The 25,643-nt window shown below is 42.4% G+C and overlaps 1 protein-coding gene across 1 annotated transcript in view; it reads right to left on the bottom strand.

Moving 5' to 3' along the window:
* Positions 1-22,491, bottom strand: part of LOC142303126 (uncharacterized) — a 43,772-nt gene extending 21,281 nt beyond the window's left edge. Inside the window, exons 1-7 of the mRNA XM_075344308.1 lie at positions 22,422-22,491; positions 14,339-14,445; positions 14,188-14,265; positions 14,030-14,107; positions 13,718-13,931; positions 13,481-13,637; positions 12,916-13,352 (exon numbers count right to left, since the gene is read on the bottom strand). Of these exons, the coding sequence (XP_075200423.1) occupies positions 12,916-13,352; positions 13,481-13,637; positions 13,718-13,931; positions 14,030-14,107; positions 14,188-14,265; positions 14,339-14,445; positions 22,422-22,491 (1,141 nt within the window). The remainder of the gene's footprint in view (positions 1-12,915; positions 13,353-13,480; positions 13,638-13,717; positions 13,932-14,029; positions 14,108-14,187; positions 14,266-14,338; positions 14,446-22,421) is intronic.
* Between the last annotated feature and the right edge of the window lie 3,152 nt (positions 22,492-25,643).

Raw genomic sequence — 25,643 nt, forward strand, 5'->3', positions numbered from 1 at the left:
TTTTAGTGCGAATAAATTCGCCGACTGGAATATTTTTATGACATGCTTGGGGTGACAAGAAAACGCATTCAACGTACTGTTAGTAGCTAGATGTTTTCTATAGGGAGAAATACAGATTTTATTGTCATCACTAATCGAAAATTCAATATCCAAAAAATTAATCTTGTTTTTTTGTAGATTATGTGTGAATTTGGGATTGAAATTGTTATCTAAATATGTAAAATATTCTTCTATGTATTCTATATTATGTCCACAAGATGGCAGCAAAGTATAACAAATCAAATTTCAATACAATGATTCCTTGCTATACTTTGCTGCCATCCTGTGGACATAATATAGAATACAGATTGAAGTAATTATTATTTCAGTCAGTATTAGTATTATTTATTACATTGGGTATTTTTTTCACAAGCACTAGTCACTTTGGTCTATATACATCTTTTTCTACATTTGTATTCTCTTAATATCATATTTATGTTTTGGCATGGTATATAAAGTGACTACAAATGTAAAAAAGATGTATATAGACAGGGTCGGACTGGTGACGTTGCGCTCACAGGTAAGGGTCCCAATTTAGTCGTTAACATCTCTGACTATACTTTGGCACCTAATGAACTGTCTTTGCTTAACAAAGGTTTGACTTTTTGCCCCACACCTAAATGGGATTCTTTCACCCTTGAAAGTGACATGCAACGGTTCTATAGGTCAGTCAGGCTCAAAACTCACTTTGGTTCCACTACGTTCCATAGCATAGACCAACAACCACTCCTTAAAGAATTTATTTATTATATGCCACCTAAAACGCATCATGCTGTGGAAACATTTATAGCCCTAGTGGACCGTGACATTAAAGACAACATACACGAACATGAATTGGGCTTTTACCCTACACGTAATAATATCAATACTTCAGAAAAATTGGCTATATCTTCCTTAAGGGACAACAAGGCCATAACTATAAAACCCGCTGACAAAGGTGGAGCGATCGTGGTCCAAAATACACATGACTACATTGATGAAATTAAACGCCAACTTAATGATACCATGACATATCAGAAAATACCTTCAGACCCGATATTCAAAATCCAACAGAAAATCCAAAACTTTCTATCTCTTCACCTCGACAAAGGTACTATTGATCAGACCACCCGTACTTTTCTCACTAAATCACATCCCATAACACCGGTATTCTATACATTACCTAAAATCCATAAATCTCTCATTAATCCTCCGGGCCGGCCCATTGTAGCATCGACAGAGTCTGTTCTTTCCCCCCTATCAATTTACCTAGAGAAAGTCCTTACCCCCCTGACTAAAAATACCAAGTCTTTTATCTTGGATACCAACAATTTGTTGCAAAAAATCAGAGACCTAAAACAAGTCCCTTCTAACAGCTTCCTCTGTACCTGGGACGTAAGTAGTCTATATACTTCAATCTCACATCATAAAGGCATCAGGGCAACCAAAATCGCGCTCAATAGGACTAACCTGAGCCAGGACTCAATTGACTTCACTATAGGCCTCCTCGAAATAGTCCTTAATGAAAACTATTTTCTTTTCAAGGACGATTTTTACATCCAGAAACACGGGACCGCGATGGGCTCGAATGTAGCCCCAGCTTATGCAAATCTTTTTATGGACTACTTCGAGGGGCGTTTTGTGTATTCGTATCCAGCCTTTGATGAACTGGCGTATGTATGGGCTCGCTACATAGACGATATATTTTGCATTTGGCAGGGAGACTTGGAAAGCCTGCTATTATTCGACAACCATATTAACAATGTGTGGCCTGAGCTCAAATTTACGCTAAATCATCATCAGGGAGAAATTAATTTTCTGGACACGTACATTAAAAAAGACATAGTGGGCAACCTATCTTCAGACATATATCGTAAACCGACCGATCGGAATTGTATGCTCCTGTACAGTAGCTGTCATCCTAAATCGACTAAGAACAGTCTACCTAGATCTCAATTTGCAAGAGTTACGAGGATAGTATCAGACGACAACACAAGAGAACAGAGACTAGACGAAATGTCCAATCGGTTCGTGGAACGTAATTATCCAATAACACTGCTCAAGACAGAAAGAGATAGATTATCTTCTACCATCCCCTCAGAGAAAGACACAACAACAGTAGAAAGGATACCATTTGTACACACGTATCACCCGTCTATGCCTAAAATTTATAATATTATCAACCGCCACTGGCCGTTACTAAAAAAAGCATACCCTGAGATAGGGCCATTTATACTCCCCCCCTATCATGTGCAAAAAAAGACCTCAAAACATAAAGGATTCCCTGGTCAAAGCGGATATCGGCAGCGACAAGAAAAATGTACAAACCTTGCTAGTACCAAAACGTACTGGTACTTTCCCTTGTTTAAATTGTCCATCTTGTTCAAACGTTATTAAAGGAGACCACTTTACACACCCCAGATCTGGCAAAAGCTTTCGAATAAAAGAATACTTTACATGCGAGAGCAATTTTGTTGTATACATCATCAAATGTCCCTGTGGACTATTGTATGTCGGGGAAACAATCCAACATGTCGGTGACCGCATTGCAAGCCATAAATCTACCATTAGGTGTGGGAAATTATGGCTACCTATTCCACACCATTTTCACGAAGCTAAGCATAATGTAGCGCAATTGCGGTACCAAGTCATTGATAAAGTCTATAGACCCAGACGCGGAGGAAATCACATTGAGCTCCTCAAACAAAGAGAGAGCTTTTGGATCCATAAACTACAAACTTTAGCACCTAAAGGTCTTAATAGAGAGATAGATTGGCTAACATAATCATAGTACTAAGCCTATTAATTTGCCCTAAACCGTACTAACTATGTTATGATACATTTTTTGCAGAAAACTTGAGAAAAATCATCTTCACCTTTCCTTCTTCCATCGTACACTCACTATTAGATGGTAACGTATAAAATCAGCACTTTCTATTTTTAGTCAAGTATATATGGTAGTGTTAGTTCACTCTTATAGTATATTGGGACCCTTCCTTTTTTTGTGTGCATTAATCCTTAAAAAATTCTTATTCTAGGTCATGTTCTCCTCCTATACCTCAAAATGATTGTATGTACTCTAATCATTACTGTTCTTTGACAAAATGATGAAATTATTATGTATATGTCTGTGCTTTACATTATATTTGCCTTCTATGTCCCTATACCTCCATGTGCTCCATGTTTTACTGCCATATATATTGACTATATAGATAATACCATCTCCCCTCTGATACCAACAGTCGTTCACTACCAACAGACTGACATGTCTAGTGTCCTCTTCTCAAACTTCCTATCCCTATATTGATTTATAACGACGCGCTTAGGATAAGCATCTTCCCACGTCTAAGTATGAGTTTTTCCATACCGCGCATGCGCGGGCGCCTCTATTCAAGGCTTAACGGTACCACCAACACACTAGTAGAAACGCTGATCGCCAATGCGCATGCGCCGGCGTGTCCGTGCACTTCCGGGTTTTGGAGTTAAATAGCTCCTAAACCTGTTAACACACTGCTCTAAGCCACAGTATGGGAAGACGGCCGCAAAGGTATGCAACAATCCTTTCCGTTCCTAATCCTCTTTACCCCCAATCTGATAACTCTATATTCCTCCTTCTGCTTTTCAGAGGATTCCATAACCCACCATTACACTCTTGCCCTAAAGCCTACAGGTAATATGTGTCTCTTCATGAACTTCTAAATATCGCTATACTCTCCTCTTATATGTAATGCTGTTACTAAAACTTGCCCCTCATAATTACAGATGCTAATAAGCCCCCTAGGCTCCTAGACAAATGTTCACTATATGTGACCCTATTCACTTACTGCAAACTTAAGGTAATGATATACAGGGGATTCACTATATGGGAGTGCAATATATCTTGTTTTACCTTTGACCGTATACCTTCCCATCCTCCAGGGACCACGAGTCATTAAACTCTTTCAATTTAATAGGACAAACTGCAATATTTCATTTGCTAATACAAGCAAGGTAACCTTTTCCTCCCCTCCCCTATAGTGTTAAACCCCTTATTGAGACACTACCCCTTCATAATCATGACTTTTATCTGTAGGGCTTGCATCCTGCAACTATCATAATCATTTTATCCTGGGTGGATTTCCTCACTATTTCTGTACCTAAAAAACCTCTAAAAAGGAGAGATAAATATTTATTTAAGATGGTTTTTATGGTTCCAAACTGATTACTATATTGTGTGGAGAAGGTAATAAATGAATTGCTATTATTTTGCTTGGTTTTGTCTTTAAGGAGATCTGCCCTGTCCAAGCATTCCACAATATGTTAGGCTCTGTTTAACATCCATTTTGGGTAATCACGTGTTCTGAGTCTTCCTTCAACCCTATAAATCTCACTTTTAAAAATCGCAGGACAGGAGCTATTTCTTTTAGTGCGAATAAATTCGCCGACTGGAATATTTTTATGACATGCTTGGGGTGACAAGAAAACGCATTCAGCGTACTGTTAGTAGCTAGATGTTTTCTATAGGGAGAAATACAGATTTTATTGTCATCACTAATCAAAAATTCAATATCCAAAAAATTAATCTTATTTTTTTGTAGATTATGTGCGAAATTAGGATTGAAATTGTTATTATCTAATTATGTAAAAAATTCCTCTATGTATTCTATATTATGTCCACAAGATGGCAGCAAAGTATAACAAATCAAATTTTAATACAATGATTCCTTGCTATACTTTGCTGCCATCCTGTGGACATAATATAGAATACAGATTGAAGTAATTATTATTTCAGTCAGTATTAGTATTATTTATTACATTGCGTATTTTTTGCACAAGCAGTAGTCACTTTGGTCTATATACATCTTTTTCTACATTTGTATTCTCTTAATATAATATTTATGCTTTGGCATGGTATATAAAGTGACTACAAATGTAAAAAAGATGTATGTGGGAGCTATAGGTTATTAATAGCAACTGTCAGTAGTTGCTATAGGAACAAAATAAACTGTTAGCTAAAGCTTATATGATGTCGGTGGAGAGATGGATAGAGAGACAGAAAAAGACAGACAGACAAAGACACAGACAGAGACAGATGGGGAAAGAGACAGACAGACAGACAGGGAAAGAGACAGCCCTGCAAAGAGACAGACGTGCAAAGAGACAGACGGGCAAAGAGACAGACGGGCAAAGAGAAAGACGTGCAAAGAGACAGCCCTGGAAAGAGACAGCCCTGGAAAGAGACAGCCCTGGAAAGAGACAGACCTGGAAAGAGACAGACGAAGACAGACGGAAAAGAGACAGATGGGGAAATAGACAGACAGACACACACATAGAAACAGAGATAGAGAGAGACAGACTGACACAGAGATGGAGACAGATAGACTGATACAAATACAGATAGAGATAGAAATAGTCAGACAGAGACATAGACACAGACAGACAAGGTAAGAGACAGACAGAGAGACAGACAGACAGAGACTGGGAGAGACAGAGAGACAGTTACTATCCCGGTCAACGCCCGGGTACTACAGCTAGTCTAATATATAAAGCTGAATGTGTGTATGTCTGTCCGGGATTGGCATCTGCACCGCTGCAGCTACAGCCACAAAATTTTGCACACTCACACGTCTGGACCCGAGAGCATCATAGGCTATGTTGTGAGGTGAAATTTTAACCCCGCGCATTCCAATTTATCAATCAATTTTGACCCTATCTACATAATGGGGAAAAAGTGAAACGAAAAGTGTATCCGCACCGTCGCATTTACAATCACAAAATTTTGCACAGACACCTTATGTGACCCAGGGAACGTCGTAGACTATGCTTTGACAGGAAAATCTAACCCCGCGCTTTACAGTTACTCTCCAAAAAACATGCCTCCATTAAAGTAAATGGAGCATGGAACTACAGGTTATTAGTAGGAGCTGTGATTGGTTGCTATAGGAACAAAAGACATTCATAGTATAAGAAGCTTATATGTGAGGTAATAAGATGTCAGTGGGGAGACGGACAGAGAGAGACAGACAGGGAAAGAGACAGATAGAAACAGACAGGGAAAGAGACAGAGACAGACAGAGACAGACCTGGAAAGAGACAGATGGGGAAAGAGACAGGCAGGCAGACAGAGAAAGAGGAGACAGCCAGAGAGAAAGACAAAGATAGATGGGGAAAAACACAGACCTTGATAGAGATAGATGGGGAAAGAGACAGAGAAATAGAGACAGGCAAGGAAAGAGACAGACAGACAGGCAGACAGGGAAAGAGACAGACAAGAAAAGACACAGACAAAAAGACGGGGAGACAGACGGGGAAAGAGACAGACCTGGGAAAAAGACAGACCTGGAAAGAGACAGATGTGGAAAGAAACAGAGAGATAGAGACAGGCAGACTGAGAAAGACACAGATGGAGAAAGAGAGAGATGGGGAAAGAGACAGACGGGGAAAGAGACAGACAGGGACAGACGGGGAAAGAGACAGACGGGGAAAGAGACAGACGGGGAAAGAGACAGATGGGGAAAGAGACAGACAGGGAAAGAGACAGACGGGGAAAGAGACAGATTGGGAAAGAGACAGACCTGGAAAGAGACACCTGAAAAGAGACAGATGGGGAAAGAGACAGACAGAGACAGATGGGGAAAGAGACAGATGGGGAAAGAGACAGATGGGGAAAGAGACAGATGGGGAAAGAGACACACCTGGAAAGAGACAGACCTGAAAAGAGACAGACAGAGCACATTACTTGGCCAATTTAGTTAAATCTGTGTGGAATATCTGTGGTGTTGAAATATATGTTGTGAAATGCTTCTATTAGCTTAGTTTTTGCCTTTTAATAATTACATTTCTATCTATTTGTTTTGTGGTTTTTGTGTGCAGAATACATTTTTGTTAATACATTGTATTTTGTTAACAGCAGTTATTAACCCGGGCGAAGCCGTGTAGTTCAGCTAGTGGTGATATAATTTATAACAAAAACAGTGTATAATCTGGTTAGTCATATTGCAGTGCTATTATTTTGAACACTACTGTATATAGGACATCAGACTGTATGGGCTCCATCTAGGTATGTAGGACAACATTATGTATGGGGTCCTACCAGGTGTGTATTAATGAGTACATCAGTATGTATGGGCCCCTGGTAGGACTTAATTGCAGGCACATATACAGTATTCTAGGGAAAACTCTACAATGATTGCATAGCTCCCAACCATCCAGCATTCAGTGGGCTCTGTCCTGGAATGAGCAAGATATGTCACACTATGTGACTCATAAGGGCTTTGTTCTCTCACTGTCTTTGCCAGCTCCAGCGCTGGCTCTTTTCTTTGAGGGGCATGTCTGTTATCTTTCTGCACATAGACATAATTTCTAAATAAATTCTTGTCTCATCTCCTCAAGACTCAAACTCAATAACTCCATGTTTGCAATGAATCACAGCCCACACTGCATAAGATATGAAGTTTGTTATGTGTGAAGTATTTCAGGCTGTGAACACAGAAGCAGATTATATAGGTACATAGAGATACATTGTATCTATGTCCCTGTTTTGTAGAAGTGAAGAAAATATTGGTTCCTTTTTTTTTCATAGAAAATTACCAAAAACTAATTAAAATATCAATTGAAAAAATGTCAATTTCCTTTTTTCTTTAACCCCCTCACCCCTGAGCCTGGTTTCACCTTCCTTACTAGGCTAATTTTTTGTATTTATGACTAGTATCAGTTTATGAAGTACTGTATTTTTCGGACTATAAGACGCACCGGACCATAAGACGCACCCTGGTTTTAGAGGAGAAAAATAGGAAAATAAAATTTTAACCAAAAAATGTGGTCATGACAAACTGTTATGAGGCGAGGATCTGCTGCTGACACTGTTATGGGGGTAATGTCCCCAAATTCTCTACTAAGGTACCCCATTCTGGTAACGATCCTCCTGCCTTGTATATGATCCTGCTTATATACCCCCATCCTGCTCATATACCCCCATCCTGCTCATATGCCCGCATCCATCCTGCTCATATGCCCCCATCCATCCTGCTCATATACCCGCATCCATCCTGCTCATATACCCCCATCCTGCTCATATACCACCATCCATCCTGCTCATATACCCCCATTCTGCTCATATACCCCCATCCATCCTGCTCATATACCCCCATCCATCCTGCTCATATGCCCCTTTCCATCCTGCTAATATACCCCCCATCCTGCTATATACCCCCCATCCTGCTATATACCCCCCATCCTGCTCATATAACCTAATCCTGCTCATATACCCCCATCCATCCTGCTCCTATACCCCTATCCTGCTATATACCCCTCATCCTGCTATATACCCCCCATCCTGCTCGTATACCCCCATCCATCCTGCTCATATACCCCCATCCTGCTATATACCCCCCATCCTGCTTATATACCATATCCTGCCCATATAACCCCATCCTGCTCATAATATACCCACATCCTGCTCATAAAATACCCCCATCCTGGTATATGGCCTGTATCCTATGGCACAGAAAGAAAAATAAACGTTTATACTCACCTTTCCTCACTCCCTGCAGCACCGATCATCTTCCTCTCTGTTTCAGCTGCAGCGCCGCTGAGTGGAGCCGTCACCGTGTGTGGAGCCGTCACCGTTGTCTGCAGCTTTGCGATGTCTTCCTGTCTGTGCCAGTCAGACACTAGCGGCGTGCACATCACTGTTCTCACCGCTGTCTACACAGATCAGCTGACCGGCACAGACAGGAAGACATCGCGATGCTGCAGGGGGACGGCTCCACACACGGTGACGGGTGAGTACACTGATTCACTGCACCCCGCGCTGATAATGATGCACGGGGGGCAGTGAATGCAGCCGCACATGATCACTCCAAGCTGTAGTTGCCAGGGGTGATCATCAGGGCCAGCTATTAATTATGCGCACACCCCCCGCTCATCCCCCTGCCCATCATCCCGCCCACCTGTCAGCATTGGCTTCATCGCTGAGAGATGATGGGCGTGCATATGGCGGGCCCACATGGTCACGGCAGGCTGCTACAGCCTGCTCGTGCCCCCGATGACCCGCTCCACCTCAGTACCCTCATTCCCCGCAGCCACATTTAGACCATAAGACGCACCCCCCACTTTCCCCCAACATTGGGGGGGGGAGTGCGTCTTATAGTCCGAAAAATACGGTAATAACTGGAGCTTTAATGGATCCCAGTGATTTGGACATTGTTTTTTGTAACATATTGTACTTCATGTTAGTGGTAAATTTAGGACAATATTTTTGGTGATTATTTTCAAAAATAACAAATTTTGCAATAAATGTGAAAAGTTTGCAAATTTTAAACTTTGATTTTTTTTTTTTTATCCCCTGAAACTAGAGTTCTGCCACAGGAAATAGTTGCTAAATAATATTTCCCACATGTCTACTTTACATGCGCAATTTTGGTAGGAACTTAGAAATTTTCAATGTTATCAGAAATTTGTCATTTTTGGCAACCAAATTTAGAAAAACTGATTTTTATTGCCCAAATCACATTTGAAGTGAGTGTGAGAGGCCTAGCTGATAGATATTACCGAAAAATGACACCATTATAAAAACTGCTGAAAACCACATCGTAGAATTTGATTAACAACTCAATTAAATCATGGGAACAAAAGAAATGTGAAAAAAAATGCAAACTTTATATTTTCACACAAAAAATGTTAGTTTAATGCGAAGTTTGGCATTTTCACAAGGGTACCAGGAGAAAATCCACCCTAATTTTTTTTAAAAAAATGTAGCTGTGTATGATGATACCCCATATGTGGTTGAAAACTACTGCATGGGTGCACAGCAGGGTTCTGAAGGGAAGGAGAACCATTAGACTTTTGGAAACAAAAATCATCTGGAATCCTAAGCAAACACCATGTTGCATTTGCATAACTGCTGATGTGCCTAAACAGTGGAAACTCCCCCATAAGTGACCCCATTTTCTGAAATTACAACTCTTGAGTAATTCGTCTATGGGTTTAGTGAGCATTTTAAACCCACAGATGATTCACAGAATTGGGTAGCATTGGGCTGTCGAGATTATGATTTTTTTTTTTTGCAATAAAATGTTTTAGTTTCAATTTTGTAAGTTGCAAAAGGGCTATTATGAGAAATGGACCGTATAATTTGTTACACAATTTCTCTGTGGTTACAAACTACTTTTCAGGCATAGTGCAAAGCTCAGAAAAACATCGGCAGACCCCCTGATGTGTACGAACATAAGATCCTTCTATAAGTGACCACATTGCACAAACTGCACCCCTCAGTGAATACATTTAGTCATTCATTCAGGATATTCACAACACGTGTGTCAAGGAACTTTATACCATTCTGTGCTGAAGAACTCATAATTGCATTTTTATGCCTTAGGCTACTTTCACACATCAGTTTTCTGTATTCAGGTACAGTCCTTTTTTTTGCCGTATCCAACGTTTCCGGTTTTGTTGTGCAAACCGGAGCAAACCGGACCCACCGGATCCGGTTTTAAGCGGATCCGTTGTGAACGGATCCAGAAAAAAACGGATCCGGTGTGTCCGGTTTGCATCCGTTTTGCATCCGTTATGTCCGTTTTTTTACGGATCCGTTTTTTAAACACTAAACAAACAATTAACGCGTTCCGTATTCTGATTGGCTATTGGGAAAATATAGTATATATACAGTATTTTGAAGCATATATTACAGAATGAAGACAGAGACAATCAGAAACCATGGATGCTATTCTTGCAAATTACACAAAGATCACTGCAGATTTTATATTTGAGGCAAATCGCTTGGCTATCATCGTCAGAGAAAAGGAGCGACAGCGTCTGAGGCGTCAGCGACATCGACGCTTTTGGATCCATCCCCTGACTGCCCAGAGACTGACACGTGGGGTGTTTTCAACCCTATACCTGGAGCTCCGTGGAAACCATGAAAAATTCACAAGCTATGTCCGGATGGCAGTGAATAATTTTGACGTCCTCCTTGGCCTTGTTGCGGACAACATCCGTAAAACGGACACCTTCTGCCGTTACTCTATAACACCCGAGGAGCGTTTGCTGGTTACGCTTAGGTAAGTTTTTTTTTTTCGAACTGTATCCTCCTGTAAATTGACTTTTAACTGTAATGTGTTTGCTATTATTTTTTTATAATTATTGTCTTTCCTTTACAGATTCCTTGCAACTGGAGAGTCGCTTTCGTCCCTCCACTACCAGTTTCGACTAGGAATTTCCACCATCTCGGGAATCATTAGAGACACTTGCCAAGCCTTGTGGGATTGCCTCCATGAGGATTTCATCCCCCAGCCCACCAGGGACAGATGGCTTGCAATTGCTGAACAATACTATAACATTTGTCAGTTTCCAAATTGCCTTGGCTCAGTGGACGGCAAACATATAAGAATTGTGAAACCTGCTGCTTCGGGGTCAGAATACTACAATTATAAAAAGTATTTCTCAATTGTCCTAATGGCAATAACGGATGCGGACTACAAATTTATCTCAGTGGACATTGGCGCATATGGGAGATCCAATGACTCGCAGGTCTTTAAAATGTCCCCAATGGGGCGGCGAATCTATGGGAATACTTTTGATTTCCCTCCTGCAAGACCTCTTCCTGGCACATGTGAGCCCCCAATGCCCTTTGTTTTTGTGGCCGACGAAGCCTTTCAACTCTCCCAACATCTATTGAAGCCATATGCAAGCCGTGGATTGACGCAAACACAAAAAATATATAATTACAGATTATCCAGAGCCAGAAGAATGGTGGAATGCTCCTTTGGGATACTAACCAGCAAATGGCGAGTGTTGTTAACAGCCATTAATTTAAACATTGAAACTGTTGATGAAATAGTGAAAGCATGTGTGGTACTGCACAATTTTGTTTTAACAAAGGAACCTTTGTCCTTGGATGACCAGAGTTTGGAATCCACCTCTTTGACTGACTACACCAGTCCTGGATTTAGGAGTAGTGTTGCCTGTTCAACAATCCGTGACAAATATGCTGACTATTTTGTGTCCCCAGAAGGTAGAGTAGATTGGCAAGATCAAATGGTATAAGATTTTTGTTTAGTTTTATAACAAATAAACATAGTTAAAAATAAATTAAAAAATATCTTGTTAACCTTGTTAATTTTAATCTTTAACTCGCTTTAAAAATTTGTAATTTTTACCCCGTCAAATTACAACATGTTATGTTTTTGTATTACCTTTATTATTAACTTAACTTGCAAAATAATATTACCCCCCAAAAAAAACAAGAACAAATAAATACTTTTCAACAAAAAACTTTTATTTTTATTACATAAATAAATTATAAATTGGTATATCTTGGGCTTGGGGTGGAGATAGTACTGGAGGGGCTGACAGGTGGGAACACACGCACAGTTGGAGTATTGAGGGTGGAAAGTGGTGTTGGTGGTGGTGGTGGTGGGGAAGTAACAGAAGGTGAAGGTGTGGTTGAGAAACCAAGAGGGAAACCAGGAGATGGGATGGGATTTGGTAAGGATTGAGGGGTGGAGTGGAGGGATTGGGAGACAGAAGAAGTGGCGGGTGAATTAGTGGCTTGAGTTGGGGTCATGATGGGTGTGGAAGGCGAGATGTGGTAGTGGGAAGGAAGTGTAGGGGCAGATGTGGTTGGGAGCTGGTACTGGGCCGCAGGCTGGTACTGGGCTGCAGGCTGGTACTGGTCAGCAGGCTGGTACTGGGCAGCAGGCTGGTACTGGGCAGCAGGCTGGTACTGGGCAGCAGGGGGAGTAGGGACAATGGCTGGAGGGGGGGCAGGTGCTGGAGGAGGGGTGGGTGGAGGTGGTTGGGAGGAAACCTGCGCCAGAGCCTGCCGTGTGGCTTGCATTACATGCATCTGCTGGTCAGGAGATAGCTTTTCCATGCACTCTAGTACGGCTTGAAAAAAACAATGATTGGGTGATTTACTTGCATCTAAATGCAGCCTGTCCAGACGCGTGCACAATTCGTGCGTATTTTTTTCCATATTGGCATTTATGAAGCTAAAAGATGAACGATTTTGTTCGGCTAATAATTGAATGGCGTTCTGGAAGGCTGCATTTAGATGCAAGAACTCGGGCGCATAGCTCTTTTCCTGACCCCTATGACGCTGACGCCCAGAACCCAAAGGTGTTCTACTGAGGGCAGCAGTGTCAGAGGGGTGGGGTAGGGGAAAAGCTATCTCATCACCAGCAGCTTCAGGTAATGAAGTCTCACGTGAAGCTCCAGCGCAGGTGGATGGGACAGATGTCGATGGAAGGGAAGGTTCAGATGGGTGGGGTCTGTGCCTGTGTTCCCCAGTGGCGGACTGTTCAGGGATCGCTCCTGTCGGGTTCGATGCAGGCTCCTGAGTGCTGCAGACGGTGCTGGTAAAAAGAGGAAAAACAAAACAATAATTAATTTAATTGCTATACAGTGCCACTGAATAAAAAAAAAGGCAAAAAAAAACAGACATAAAATATTATACTTTGTACATATTGTGTGGAATATTTACCTTCTGCACACCATAGTTGTCCGGAGGAACGACAACGCTCTAAAGTAACGGTACTTCGATCTGCGTCCTCCGGATCCACTCGGGGCCTGCATCTCTTGATTCAACTCCTTTTTGAAGCGATCCCTGATAGACCGCCACCGCTTCTGAAGTTTGTCACCTGAAAGTGGAAAGCACAAAGTGGTTAGTATACAACACATTACATCCTGCAGCATAACCTACTGAACTGTGAATACTTACGCTGTTTCTTCTGGCCACGAGAATTGAGCTCCCCCCAACCTTCTACCGCTGCGTGGCATACCTCGTCCCAGAGTCGACGGGTTACGATCGAATCAGCGTGGCGGCGGTCAGACATGTTCCACAGCGGCTCCCTCTCTCTAACTTCATCGATGAGGAGGTCGATGTTGATAAATCCGGCCTCCTCACCGTCAGAATCGGGAGCACGCTGTGATGCCTGTTCAAAGAAAGAAAAAAGAAATTAAAAAAAAAAAAAATTATACCTAAATTCACACAGACATGAAAAAAAAAAAAAAAAAAAACAAAAAAACTTACACTAAGACCACCGCCACCTCGACGACGACCCTGGGACGGTCTTGGGGGAGCTCTATCGTGAGCCCTAGAAGTTGAAGCCTTTAGTGAAGGAAAAAAAAAACCATTATTTACTTATGTGTTTGGTGTGCTGTGGTAAACAATTCCTGTATGAAACTTACACTCTGACCGCCCGCTCCTTGTATTTCTCCACCCCTTCCGTCATCTTCTGGCAGCATCTCCTGTGATGTTTCGGCCACCTATGTAAATGTCGTTTATTTAAAATTTTTTTTTTTTTTTTTTTAAAAAAACACCATAAAAAAAAATATATACCTCAGTTTGTGAACCGGAGGGCGGGCTACCAGAAGACGACATATCTTTTTCTATAACAGGCCTCGCACAGCAAATGGCTTGACAAAACTGGGCCCGCAACACTGCACCTGTAAAAAAAGAAAAAACAATGTCTAAGTACATGTACGCAGCTCACAACAGTGATCTGTGGACAGTACTGTGGACATTACCTCAGGGACAATCTCCGTCACAACAATTGAAGACTGGCACCGAACCAAACTGGCACTGCAAATGGCTTGACAAAACTGGGCCCGCAACACTGCACCTGTAAAAAAAGAAAAAAAAATGTCTAAGTACATGTACGCAGCTCACAACAGTGATCTGTGGACAGTACTGTGGACATTACCTCAGGGACAATCTCCGACACAACAATTGAAGACTGGCACCGAACCAAACTGGCACTGCAAATGGCTTGACAAAACTGGGCCCGCAACACTGCACCTGTAAAAAAAGAAAAAAAAATGTCTAAGTACATGTACGCAGCTCACAGCAGTGATCTGTGGACAGTACTGTGGACATTACCTCAGGGACAATCTCCGACACAACAATTGAAGACTGGCACCGAACCAAACTGGCACTGCAAATGGCTTGACAAAACTGGGCCCGCAACACTGCACCTGTAAAAAAAGAAAAAAAAATGTCTAAGTACATGTACGCAGCTCACAACAGTGATCTGTGGACAGTACTGTGGACATTACCTCAGGGACAATCTCCGTCACAACAATTGAAGACTGGCACCGAACCAAACTGGCACTGCAAATGGCTTGACAAAACTGGGCCCGCAACACTGCACCTGTAAAAAAAGAAAAAAAAATGTCTAAGTACATGTACGCAGCTCACAACAGTGATCTGTGGACAGTACTGTGGACATTACCTCAGGGACAATCTCCGTCACAACAATTGAAGACTGGCACCGAACCAAACTGGCACTGCAAATGGCTTGACAAAACTGGGCCCGCAACACTGCACCTGTAAAAAAAGAAAAAAAAATGTCTAAGTACATGTACGCAGCTCACAACAGTGATCTGTGGACAGTACTGTGGACATTACCTCAGGGACAATCTCCGACACAACAATTGAAGACTGGCACCGAACCAAACTGGCACTGCAAATGGCTTGACAAAACTGGGCCCGCAACACTGCACCTGTAAAAAAAGAAAAAAAAATGTCTAAGTACATGTACGCAGCTCACAGCAGTGATCTGTGGACAGTACTGTGGACATTACCTCAGGGACAATCTCCGACACAACAATTGAAGACTGGCACCGAACCAAACTGGCACTGCAAATGGCTTGACAAAACTGGGCCCGCAACACTGCACCTGTAAAAAAAGAAAAAAAAATGTCTAAGTACATGTACGCAGCTCACATCACTGATCTGTGGACAGTACTGTGGACATTACCTCAGGGACAATCTCCGACACAACAATTGAAGACTGGCACCGAACCAAACTGGCACTGCAAATGGCTTGACAAAACTGGGCCCGCAACACTGCACCTGTAAAAAAAGAAAAAAAAATGTCTAAGTACATGTACGCAGCTCACAGCAGTGATCTGTGGACAGTACTGTGGACATCCCTCTTCCCTGGAGCACTGGACTGGAGGACAGCAGAAGTTGAAGTCAGGAACCAACGGCAGGAGGTGTGTAGAATGTGCTGGATCCTTTTATAAGTTTTGTGATGATGAAAAAAAAAAATTTGCGCATGCTCTGTTTACCAAACCGGATGCGGTCACCGCATCCGGTTTAAACCGCATTGCGCCGGATCCGGCATCCATAGACACCCATTGTATACAATGCCGCATTGCGCCGGATCCGGCAGAATGCGGTTTTTTTAAGGGGCAAAAAAACGTTACATGATACGTTCTATCCGGCCGCCGCATTCAATTATTTTGCCGCATCCGGAAAAAAACGGATGCACCGCAAAGCCATCAGGTACAATCCGGTTACAATGCAAGTCTATGGGGATAAACCGGATGCGATACCGGATCCGTTTTATCCTTTTTTTTCCGGATTGTACCTGATGGCAAAAAACTGATGTGTGAAAGTAGCCTTAAACAGTATTTTCATAATGTGAAATGGCAAAAAAGTCCCATAATTTCCTATATAATTTCTGCTGAACATGGCAATATCCCACATGACTGTACAGTATCATTTGGTCACATGGCAGTGCTTGATAGCGAAGGAGCGCTTTTTTACTTTTGCGGCACAGATTTTTCTATAATACTTTGTGGACTCCATTTGCAAAACAATGGAAACATCTTGCAAGTAATCCTTTGTGTATTCATCTATGGGTGTAGTGACTTTATGCTACGGGTGTTTTCCATTAACAAAATATGCAGTGGAAATTACAGATTGAAAATTACAAATATGGCATTGTACAGCCCAAAACATTGTAGTGCCTGAACTCAGGTTGTGATTCAACAAAGTTCCTGTAAAATAAGTGGGCTCTCCTCACTACATTAATGTCAAAAATGGGGATGTTAACTGTGGTTTACCAAAAGCAAAAAGGGGAAGCTCACCACACTGTATGTAGCAGTTTCAATCCATGAAATGGGAAATGGGTGCCAGATCCTCTGGTAAGGCGTCAACCAGAAAAATAGAAATGGAGGAGTGAAGGAGCCGCATCTTCTAAGGAGTGATGAGTAAAATCCAAAAATCTTTATTCAAAGCATTTTAAAAACACAAAAAAAAACTGCAGCATGTTAACACCGACACGTTTCTGGTACACAAAGACACCCTTAGGCCATGTGTGCACGTTGCGTAATTACATGCTTTTACGCTGCGTTCTGCACCGCAGCGTAAAAGCATGCGTCCTGTGTCCCTAGCACAATCTATGTAGATTGTGCAAATTCCATCCGCACATTGCTTTTTAGAACGCAGCGTTTTGCATGCTGTCAAAACGCTGCGTTCTAAAAAGTAACGTCAATTGTTTTGTGCTTTCTGGATGCTTTCTCCACTCTGTCTATGGCCCCCTTCACACACACGTGAAAAACACGTGCGTGTCTTACGTTCCATTTTTCGGGTCCGTGTTCCATATTTTATGTACGTTTCTCTGGTACGTGTGACATCCGTGTCATGGCGTATGCTAGCCGTGTGTGCGTGTGGAATGTCCGTGTGTGCGTGAGATACATACGTGTAATGTCCGTGTGTTGTCCGTGTGAAATGTTCCGCGTGTGATGCACAATGACATTGCTACATGCCCGCTGACAGCAGACAGAGTCGCGCGATGAGAATGAACTCGGGTGAACTTTACCCGACTTCATTGTCATACCGCGGCTCTGTCTGTGTGTCGCATACTGATTAGCGGTCACCCGTGAAGGACTCACCAGTGGCCGATAATCCTCTGATTGACTGAAGTGAGCTGGAGTCCTCCACCCGAGACCGCAACTCACCTGTGACTTCATCGCTGATCGCGCAGCTCACTTCAGTCACTCGGGCGACTTGCTGTCACAGTTGGAGGGTCCAGCGGTGGCCGTGAGTAACCTAAGTGACGTCATCGCTGATCGCGCGACTCACTTCAGTTGCTGTGTGGTGCTGGCAGGAGCGGCGGTGTTCTACTGCAGCTCTTGTCAGCTTCATGTAGCAGAGCTGAGAGCGTCGCGGGACCTCTGTGGATTACACCGGACATGGAGGGGTTTTTGGGGCTTAATAAAGTGGTGAACGAGGGTGTTTGTTATTGTTTATTATTTCAAATAAAGGATTTTTTGGATGTGTGTGTTTATTTACTTTAACTTACAGGTTAATCATGGAAGGTATCTCAGGGAGACGCCTGCCATGATTAATCTTGGACTTAGTGGCAGCTATGGGTTGCTGCCATTAACTCCTTATTACCCCGATTGCCACCGCACCAGGGCAATTCAGGATGAGTCGGGTAGAGTCCCAGAACTGTCGCATTTAATGGATGCGGCAATTCTGGGTGGCTGCTGGCTGATATTGTTAGGCTGGGGGGCTCCTTATAGCGTGGAGTTCCCCATCCTAAGAATAACAGCCTTCAGATGTGTGGCTGGTATCCAAATTGAGGGGGACCGCACGTTGTTTTTTTTAATTATTTATTTATTGATTTTACTGCTTGATATAGACATGCCCACCGGCGGCTGTGATTGGTTGCAGTGAAACAGCTGTCACTCAGCGTGGGGGCGTGTCTCACTGCAACCAATCATAGGCGCCGGTGGGTGGGGAAAGCAGGGAATACGAGATTGAATTATGAGCGGCCGGCATTTTCAAAATAGTAAAAGCCGCCGGAGCTTTTTTAACAGCTGTGCAGCGCCGCGCTGATGATCGAGGATCGGTGAGTATGAGAGAGGGGGAGAGACCGACCGGCGGACTGAGGGAGATTGACTGACCTTAGGGAGATCAACATCCATCACTGCGGAGACACCATCACGTGTTTCTCAACTCAGTGATTCTAGAGCAATGCCCCCTTCCTTTGAATATTTCCCAGGGGGCATTGCTCTAGAATCACTGCGTTGAGAAACACGTGATGGTGTCTCCGCAGTGGTGGATGTTGATCTCCCTAAGGTCAACCATCCTTGCTCACATAGTCTTTTACTAGGCAATGCTCCCACTAGCCAGTTTCCTACTCCACACTGATGAGGGGCAAATACCCCGAAACGGCTGTCTGTGGATGGATACCATGTTTGGCATAGGTGGTCTCCTTGACTGGAGACTGCCCTTCCCGTGGTTGTTCCTTCCCGGTGAAGGACCTGGCTAGTTTCCTGCCAGCGTTGAGAAACATGTGATGGTGTCTCCGCAGGCCTTCTTGCTTTGAGGGAGATTGACTGACATACACAGACAAAAAAGATTGATCGACATCGCTTCAAAAAAGCGCAAAACGGACACGGACCATACGGAGATGCATCCGTGTCACGTACGTGTGCTCACGCACCCATTGAGTTTAATGGGTGCGTATGTGCGTGTTCCATGAGGAAAATGGACATACATCCGTGTTTTACGGACAAACAAATGTATTACGCACACGGACACACGCACCGTATGGAATAACGCACGTGTAACTCCATACATTGATTAACATTGGAGTACGTGTGTCCGTGTCTCCGTTACGTGCAGGAACGGACCTAACACGTACCGGAGACACGTGCGTGTGAAGGGGGCCTATGGGAGAGGCAGCATCCAGAACACACGAATTCTACAGGAATTCTGCAGTCACCAAACTTTCAGAATGCAGCTTTTCAGCTGCGTTCTGAATCACACAAGCAGTGACTTTACGCTGCGGTGCAGAACGCACTTACGTGCGCACATAGCCTAAAGGCTGCTTTACACCAGAAGATCTATCGTGCGATAGATCGTCGGGGTGACGGTTTTTGTGACGCACATCCGGCATCGCTGGCGATGCCGGCCTGTGTGACACCTCCTAGCGACGCAGTATCGCTCACAAATCATGAGTCGTGTACTGCTCGCTAGGTTCCATAATATCTGTAATACTTATTATATGTTCTGAGGATTTCGATAGCGTAGGGCAATGATCAGCAGAGACGAGTTTTTGATACAAGATGTTTTATAATCTGTAACCACGGTAGATAACAACGGAACAAACAGCAATACAAATACACACAATACCTTCCCGAAACGGAGCGGAGGGAATTCCCGGGGCCACGCACCGGACTCCCCCAGGGAGACCACCAGAGCGAACCCCTATACAGGGACTGTCCGGCAATCACCCCGGAAGGCCTAAATGCGCAGCAGCCGGGACACAAGGGGCAAGCGGTAAAAGTCCAGGAGTGTCCGTACGGGATGATTGTCCAGAGTGGTTACGAACCAGAGAGAACCGGGCAAAGTGCTGACCGAAGATGGCAGACGGAATCCGGGCACAGCTTGAGAAACCGGGTAAGGTCCAGAGTCGGTCGGTCGGTAGTCTTTAGGAGGATCCAAAAGCAATCAGGATTAGCAGCAGCAAAGCAGGAGCACACAGCAAGCAGTATACTCAGGCACTGGACTGGGCTGAGAGGCGGCCTTTTAAGCAGCTGGACAGGAAGTAGGGCAACAGAACCTTAAAACTCCATGTTAACTGAGGGCAAGCTCATTCAAAAGAGAACTGGAAAACCTGGAAACCTGACAATATCGTTTAATTTAGTAGTTCATCGTTTCCGGGGTAGCACACGCCGCTCCGTGTGACACCCCGGGAACGATGAACAGCAGCTCATCTGCGTCACGCGGTCGCAGCCGGCTATGTGAAGGAAGGAGGTGGGCAGGATATTTACGTCCCGCTGATCTCCGCCCCTCCGCTTCCATTTGCAGGCGGCCGTGTGACGTCGCTGTGACGCCAAACGTCCCTCCCACTCCAGGAAGTGGACGTTCGCCGCCCACAGCGAGGTCGCACGAGAGGTAAGTATGTGTGACGGGGGTTACTGACTTTGTGCGACACGGGCAGCGATTTGCCTGTGACGCAAAAAGGACGGGGGTGGGTACGATCGATTGTGAAATTGCACAATCGGTCGTACCGTGTAAAGCAGCCTTTAGTCATAAGAAAAGCCATTCCTATGACAAAGGATGTCTTTTTGTGCACCAGAAACGCATCAGATGTTAACATGCTGCAGTTTTTTAGTGTTTTTAAAATGCTTTGACTTAAGATTTTTGAATTTTACTCATCACTCTTTGGAAGATGCCGTTCCTTCACTCCTTCATTTCTAACTGTGGTTCAGTCACATTTCTGGGGGGTCAGAAGGGATGGGACTTTTGCGTTTAGTAGCGCATATTTAACCCCGTCACGACCCATGACGGATCTATCCGTCATGGATCGTGTGAGGTTAATCCCCGCCCCCTGCTGTGGGCAGGTCGCACCGATCCGTGCATATATCACAGCTGACATATGTGCCTGCATGTTACGAGTGGAATCGCATTCCACCCGGAACATTTAACCCCTTACATCTCGCTGCCAAAGTCTGGCAGCGAGATGTATATACGCGCGGCCATTATTTTCAGTTACCGCCGCCCCCACCAGAAGTCACGTGCATGATCATGTGACTTTTGGTGGTTGCCATGGTAGCACAGGGTCATGTGATGACACCTGTAGCTATCATGAGTCACTTTCGGTGTCACTCGGCCCGGAGCTAAGTGAATCAGAAAGTGAGCATATCTGCTTTTTACAGCTGTATAGCTGTGATCAGCAGATAGGGCAGAGCGATCGCATTGTTGATCCATATAGCCCCCTTGGGGGACTAGTAAAATAAAAAAATAAAAATTAAAAAAGTTTTAAAAAATAAAAAAAACCTAAAAGTTCAAATCACCTCCCTTTCACCCCATTGAAAATTAAAGGGTTAAAAAAATAATACATGGTATCACCGCATTCAGAAATGTCCGATTTATCAAAATATAAAATCAATTAATCAGATTGGTAAATGGCGTAGCGGCAAAAAAATTCCAAACGCCAAAATTATGGTTTTTGGTTGCCGCAAGTTTCACGCAAAATGCAATAATAGGCGATCAAAATGTAGCATCTGCAGAAAATGGTACCATTAAAAATGTCAGCTCGAGACACAAAAAATAAGCAATCACTGAGCCATAGATCCCAAAAAATGAGAACGCTATGTGTTTTGGAAAATGGCGCAAAACGTACGCCACTTTTATTGGACAAGCCTGTGAATTCTTTTTAACCCCTTTGATACAAGTAAATCTATACATGTTTGGTGTCTACAAACTCGTACTGACCTCAGGCATCACAACAACACATCTGTTTTACCATATAGTGAACATAGTGAATAAAATATCCCAAAAACTATTGTGCGATCACATTTTTTTTGCTGTTTTTCTACACTTGGAATTTTTTTTGCTGTTTTCCAGTACACTATATGGTAAAATGTATGGTTTCATTTAAAAGTACAACTTGTCCCGCAAAAAACAAGCCCTCATATGGCAAGATTGACGGAAAAATAAAAAAATTACGGCTCTCGGAAGAAGGGGAGCAAAAAAAAAATGAAAAAATGGAAAGTGCCCGGGGGCTGAAGAGGTTAAATAGATTTCTTTAGGTGAGACCCATGTTGCTATTGCAGAACCTTTGTGATACCAGTAATGTGGACATCTCTTATATTTCTTTGACAAGATTACATACTTGAACGGTGACTTTTTTTGGGGTGGGTTGAGTTGAAGGTTTGATTGGTGGCATTTTTGGGTACAAACATTTTGTATCAATTTACAAGTATCTTGTGCTCTACACTGAGCAATTACATCAGGGTTTCCATCTAAAAATCTGAAACGCGTGGTTGAGATGAAAATCACGAGAGATCCAGTTACTTATGAGGCAGCAGAGTTACTGTGGTGTGTACAAACCTGTGTCCGCTTGTGCTATTGTGCATGCCTAATAAGAGGGACACTACTGGATCATAGGCCAGTGTCTCCGTCTGCCTCATTATAGTGAATTTTCGGTCAGGGGTTCTGTCTGACGCCCATGTTTCAGATATTTTCATGGATTCTCCTGTTTAAGAGCTCAGCTCTGAGTTCAGGATAAATGTGCGCCGAGCCCTTTTGCGATCTTCGGCAGGAACAATGGAGAAATCCACAGTAGGTCAATAATTTCTTTTATTTAGTTTTTACACAGTTCACTGTGCGGTATACATGATTAGACGTTGCAATTACACCAGTTTCAGATTTATATTGTGTGTCTTTTTAGGTTTGGGTGCTATCACACACAGAGAACCCCTTTTTCTTTTTTTTTTTAAACAAAAAAAACCTTTTTACATCAAACTATTTTGAGAGCTTTCATTTTTCTTTGTCTGTTAAAACAGTCATCTAAGATCGTGTTTTCTGCAGCACTAGTTTACGTTTTTATTGTTAACATTTACGTGCACATACCATTTTTTAATTGCTTTATATTAAGATTTTTAGTAGGCAGAACGAACAAAAAAAAAAACAAAAAAAAACCACATTAATTCAGGACTTTTTCACACCGTTCCCACGTGTGTTACAAGTGAGAAGATGGCTTTATTCTTTGGGTCAGTACGATTACATTGATACCGGATTTGTATTGTTTTTGGTGATTTTGCACAATAAAAAATATGTAATATAAAAATAATTATTTTGTTATTTTCATTCTATGAGCTGTATATTTAGCATTTTTCTCATGATAGAGTTGTTTGGTATCTTTATTTTTGCAAGACAATTCAATTTCTAGTGATACTTTTTTATTTACACTCTATTCAATCATGTTTTAGTTCAATTTTTGTTTGACGCTTTGAGTAAAAAGTAGAATGTAATTTTGTTTGTTGTGTTCACTGAAGGGGTTAAATAATTTTCCAGTTTTACAGTCTGCTTGTTCCTCATGTTTGCAGAACAAATTTATCTACTTTATTTACATAAATGTACCTATTTAGCGACAATTTTTATAAAAAAGATTTTTCACATTTTTTTTTAACTAAGTGGGACTTTAACTTTTATTTTTCTCATTGCTGATATAATGTATAGCAATGCTTCTGCTTTGAAATATATTATATCTGTGAGTTCTTCAATGACAAGCCTCTCAATCCATGCTCTTGCCGTGGTCCGAGAGGATTTCCATGGGCTGGTAACCTGGTGGTTGTCATTAGGTCTCTTGAGGAGCGGCCAAAATACCTGTCGAGGGGGTAGAAGTCTAAGGCTGTGTCCGCGCTTTGCGTCGTCGTAGTTGCAGTTCTAAACGCATCCTCTGGCAGAAATTGCTTTTGCCAAAGTTGCTTTTGACCACAAAATCGCGGTAATTACGCTTGTGTTTTTACCGCGTTTTAGCGCTTTTTACATGCTTTTCCATTGCTTAAAGTCGGATGCGTTTTGATTACAAAGTCACTACTAAATAAAGTTTTGACATACAAACACTATGAAAAAAGGGGAAAAAAATGAAAAAAATATAATTATTTAAATCATAACGAAAATAGTTATATTTAATATAATTATAGCGGTTTTATACTATTTATGGCTATAATTCCAATAAATTTATATTTTTCATTAATTTAATTGTTGGACTGTGTGTGTGTGTGTGTGTGTGTGTGTGTGTGTGTGTGTGTGTGTGTGTAAAGGGACATATCATTCCATTATTTTGATGTCAGAAACGCATGCGTTTATGTAGTCCAAAATGCATGTTTTCTGCAGCCAAAAAGCATGTAAAACGCTGGAATTTTCATGTTTCTTGCTTTTTGCTACTTCTCATTGACTTCAATGTTAGCAAAACGCAGCCCAAATGGCAAAAACAATTGACATGCTGCTTCTTTGAACGCAGAGTTTTTGCCCAAAACTATGCAAATTAAACGCAGCGTTTTGAACTGCAAAGTGCGCACACGAAATCCATATTTCTCATAGACTTTGCAGCAAAATCACAAAGCATGCATTTTGGCATGAAAACGCTGCAGTTCAAAACGCTGCAGCAAAGCAATTGAAAAGCAGGTGAAAATGCAAAGTGCGGACACAGCCTTATTGACAGTTACAGGAATCGTTTGATTGCCTCGAAAGGTTGTGCAACAAAATATTAAGTTAAAGGATCATCATTTCTGTCCAGGCATGTAGCAGGAGTTTCATTTTTTAAAATAATTCTGTGGAAGCAGAAGAGTAGTAATGTCTGACTGTCATTTGTTTATGTTCATAGATTTTTTATTTTTACTTTTATCAGGTTCAAGTTATTTCTGTGACCATTGTGGGTTTTCCTTTAATTAAACGAGGGGGATTAACAATTTTGACCACGGATGTAGCTCGTGAAGATTTTTAAATTTCTAAAAATGTAGTTTCTCCTTATTTGTGACTGTCCCAGGGACTTTAAACCACCTTTACAATTGCAGAACGCACCTAAACCTATGACCCACATGTTCTAAAGATGTCACTCGGAGAATATTTTAGTCTTCAAGCTGCAGTACAGGCTCCGACTCCACAGGCACGTTATACTGGTACATAGAAATACATTGGACATAGAAAAGGATTTCCATGTTCTCATATTCTAGACTGAGAACTTTTTGGGGGGCTGGGGGAGATAATAAAATGTACTATATAATGAATCTGCTTTTAAAAAAAATTAAAGAACAAAATTTTTAATACGCTTTGAAAATAGCTGCAGAGGTGAGAGACAGCGGCCGGATGCTGCATCGCGGGACTCTTCAGCACCATGGACAGCAGGAACGGGAGAGGTGAGTTTATGTCCATGTGCAATCATGTATAACGGAGCACACATGGCAGATTTCACATGGACAACCCATGTGTGCCGTGAATCACAGCACACGGAGAGACACATGCGGGGTTTTTTTACACGTCGGTGACAAACGTCTGTTTTTCACTGACATGTGAAACAGGCTTTAGGCCGGTGTCACACTTGCGATTG

Source organism: Anomaloglossus baeobatrachus, chromosome 1, assembly GCF_048569485.1.
Source record: "Anomaloglossus baeobatrachus isolate aAnoBae1 chromosome 1, aAnoBae1.hap1, whole genome shotgun sequence".
In the NCBI taxonomy this organism is placed as follows: Eukaryota; Metazoa; Chordata; class Amphibia; order Anura; family Aromobatidae; genus Anomaloglossus; species Anomaloglossus baeobatrachus.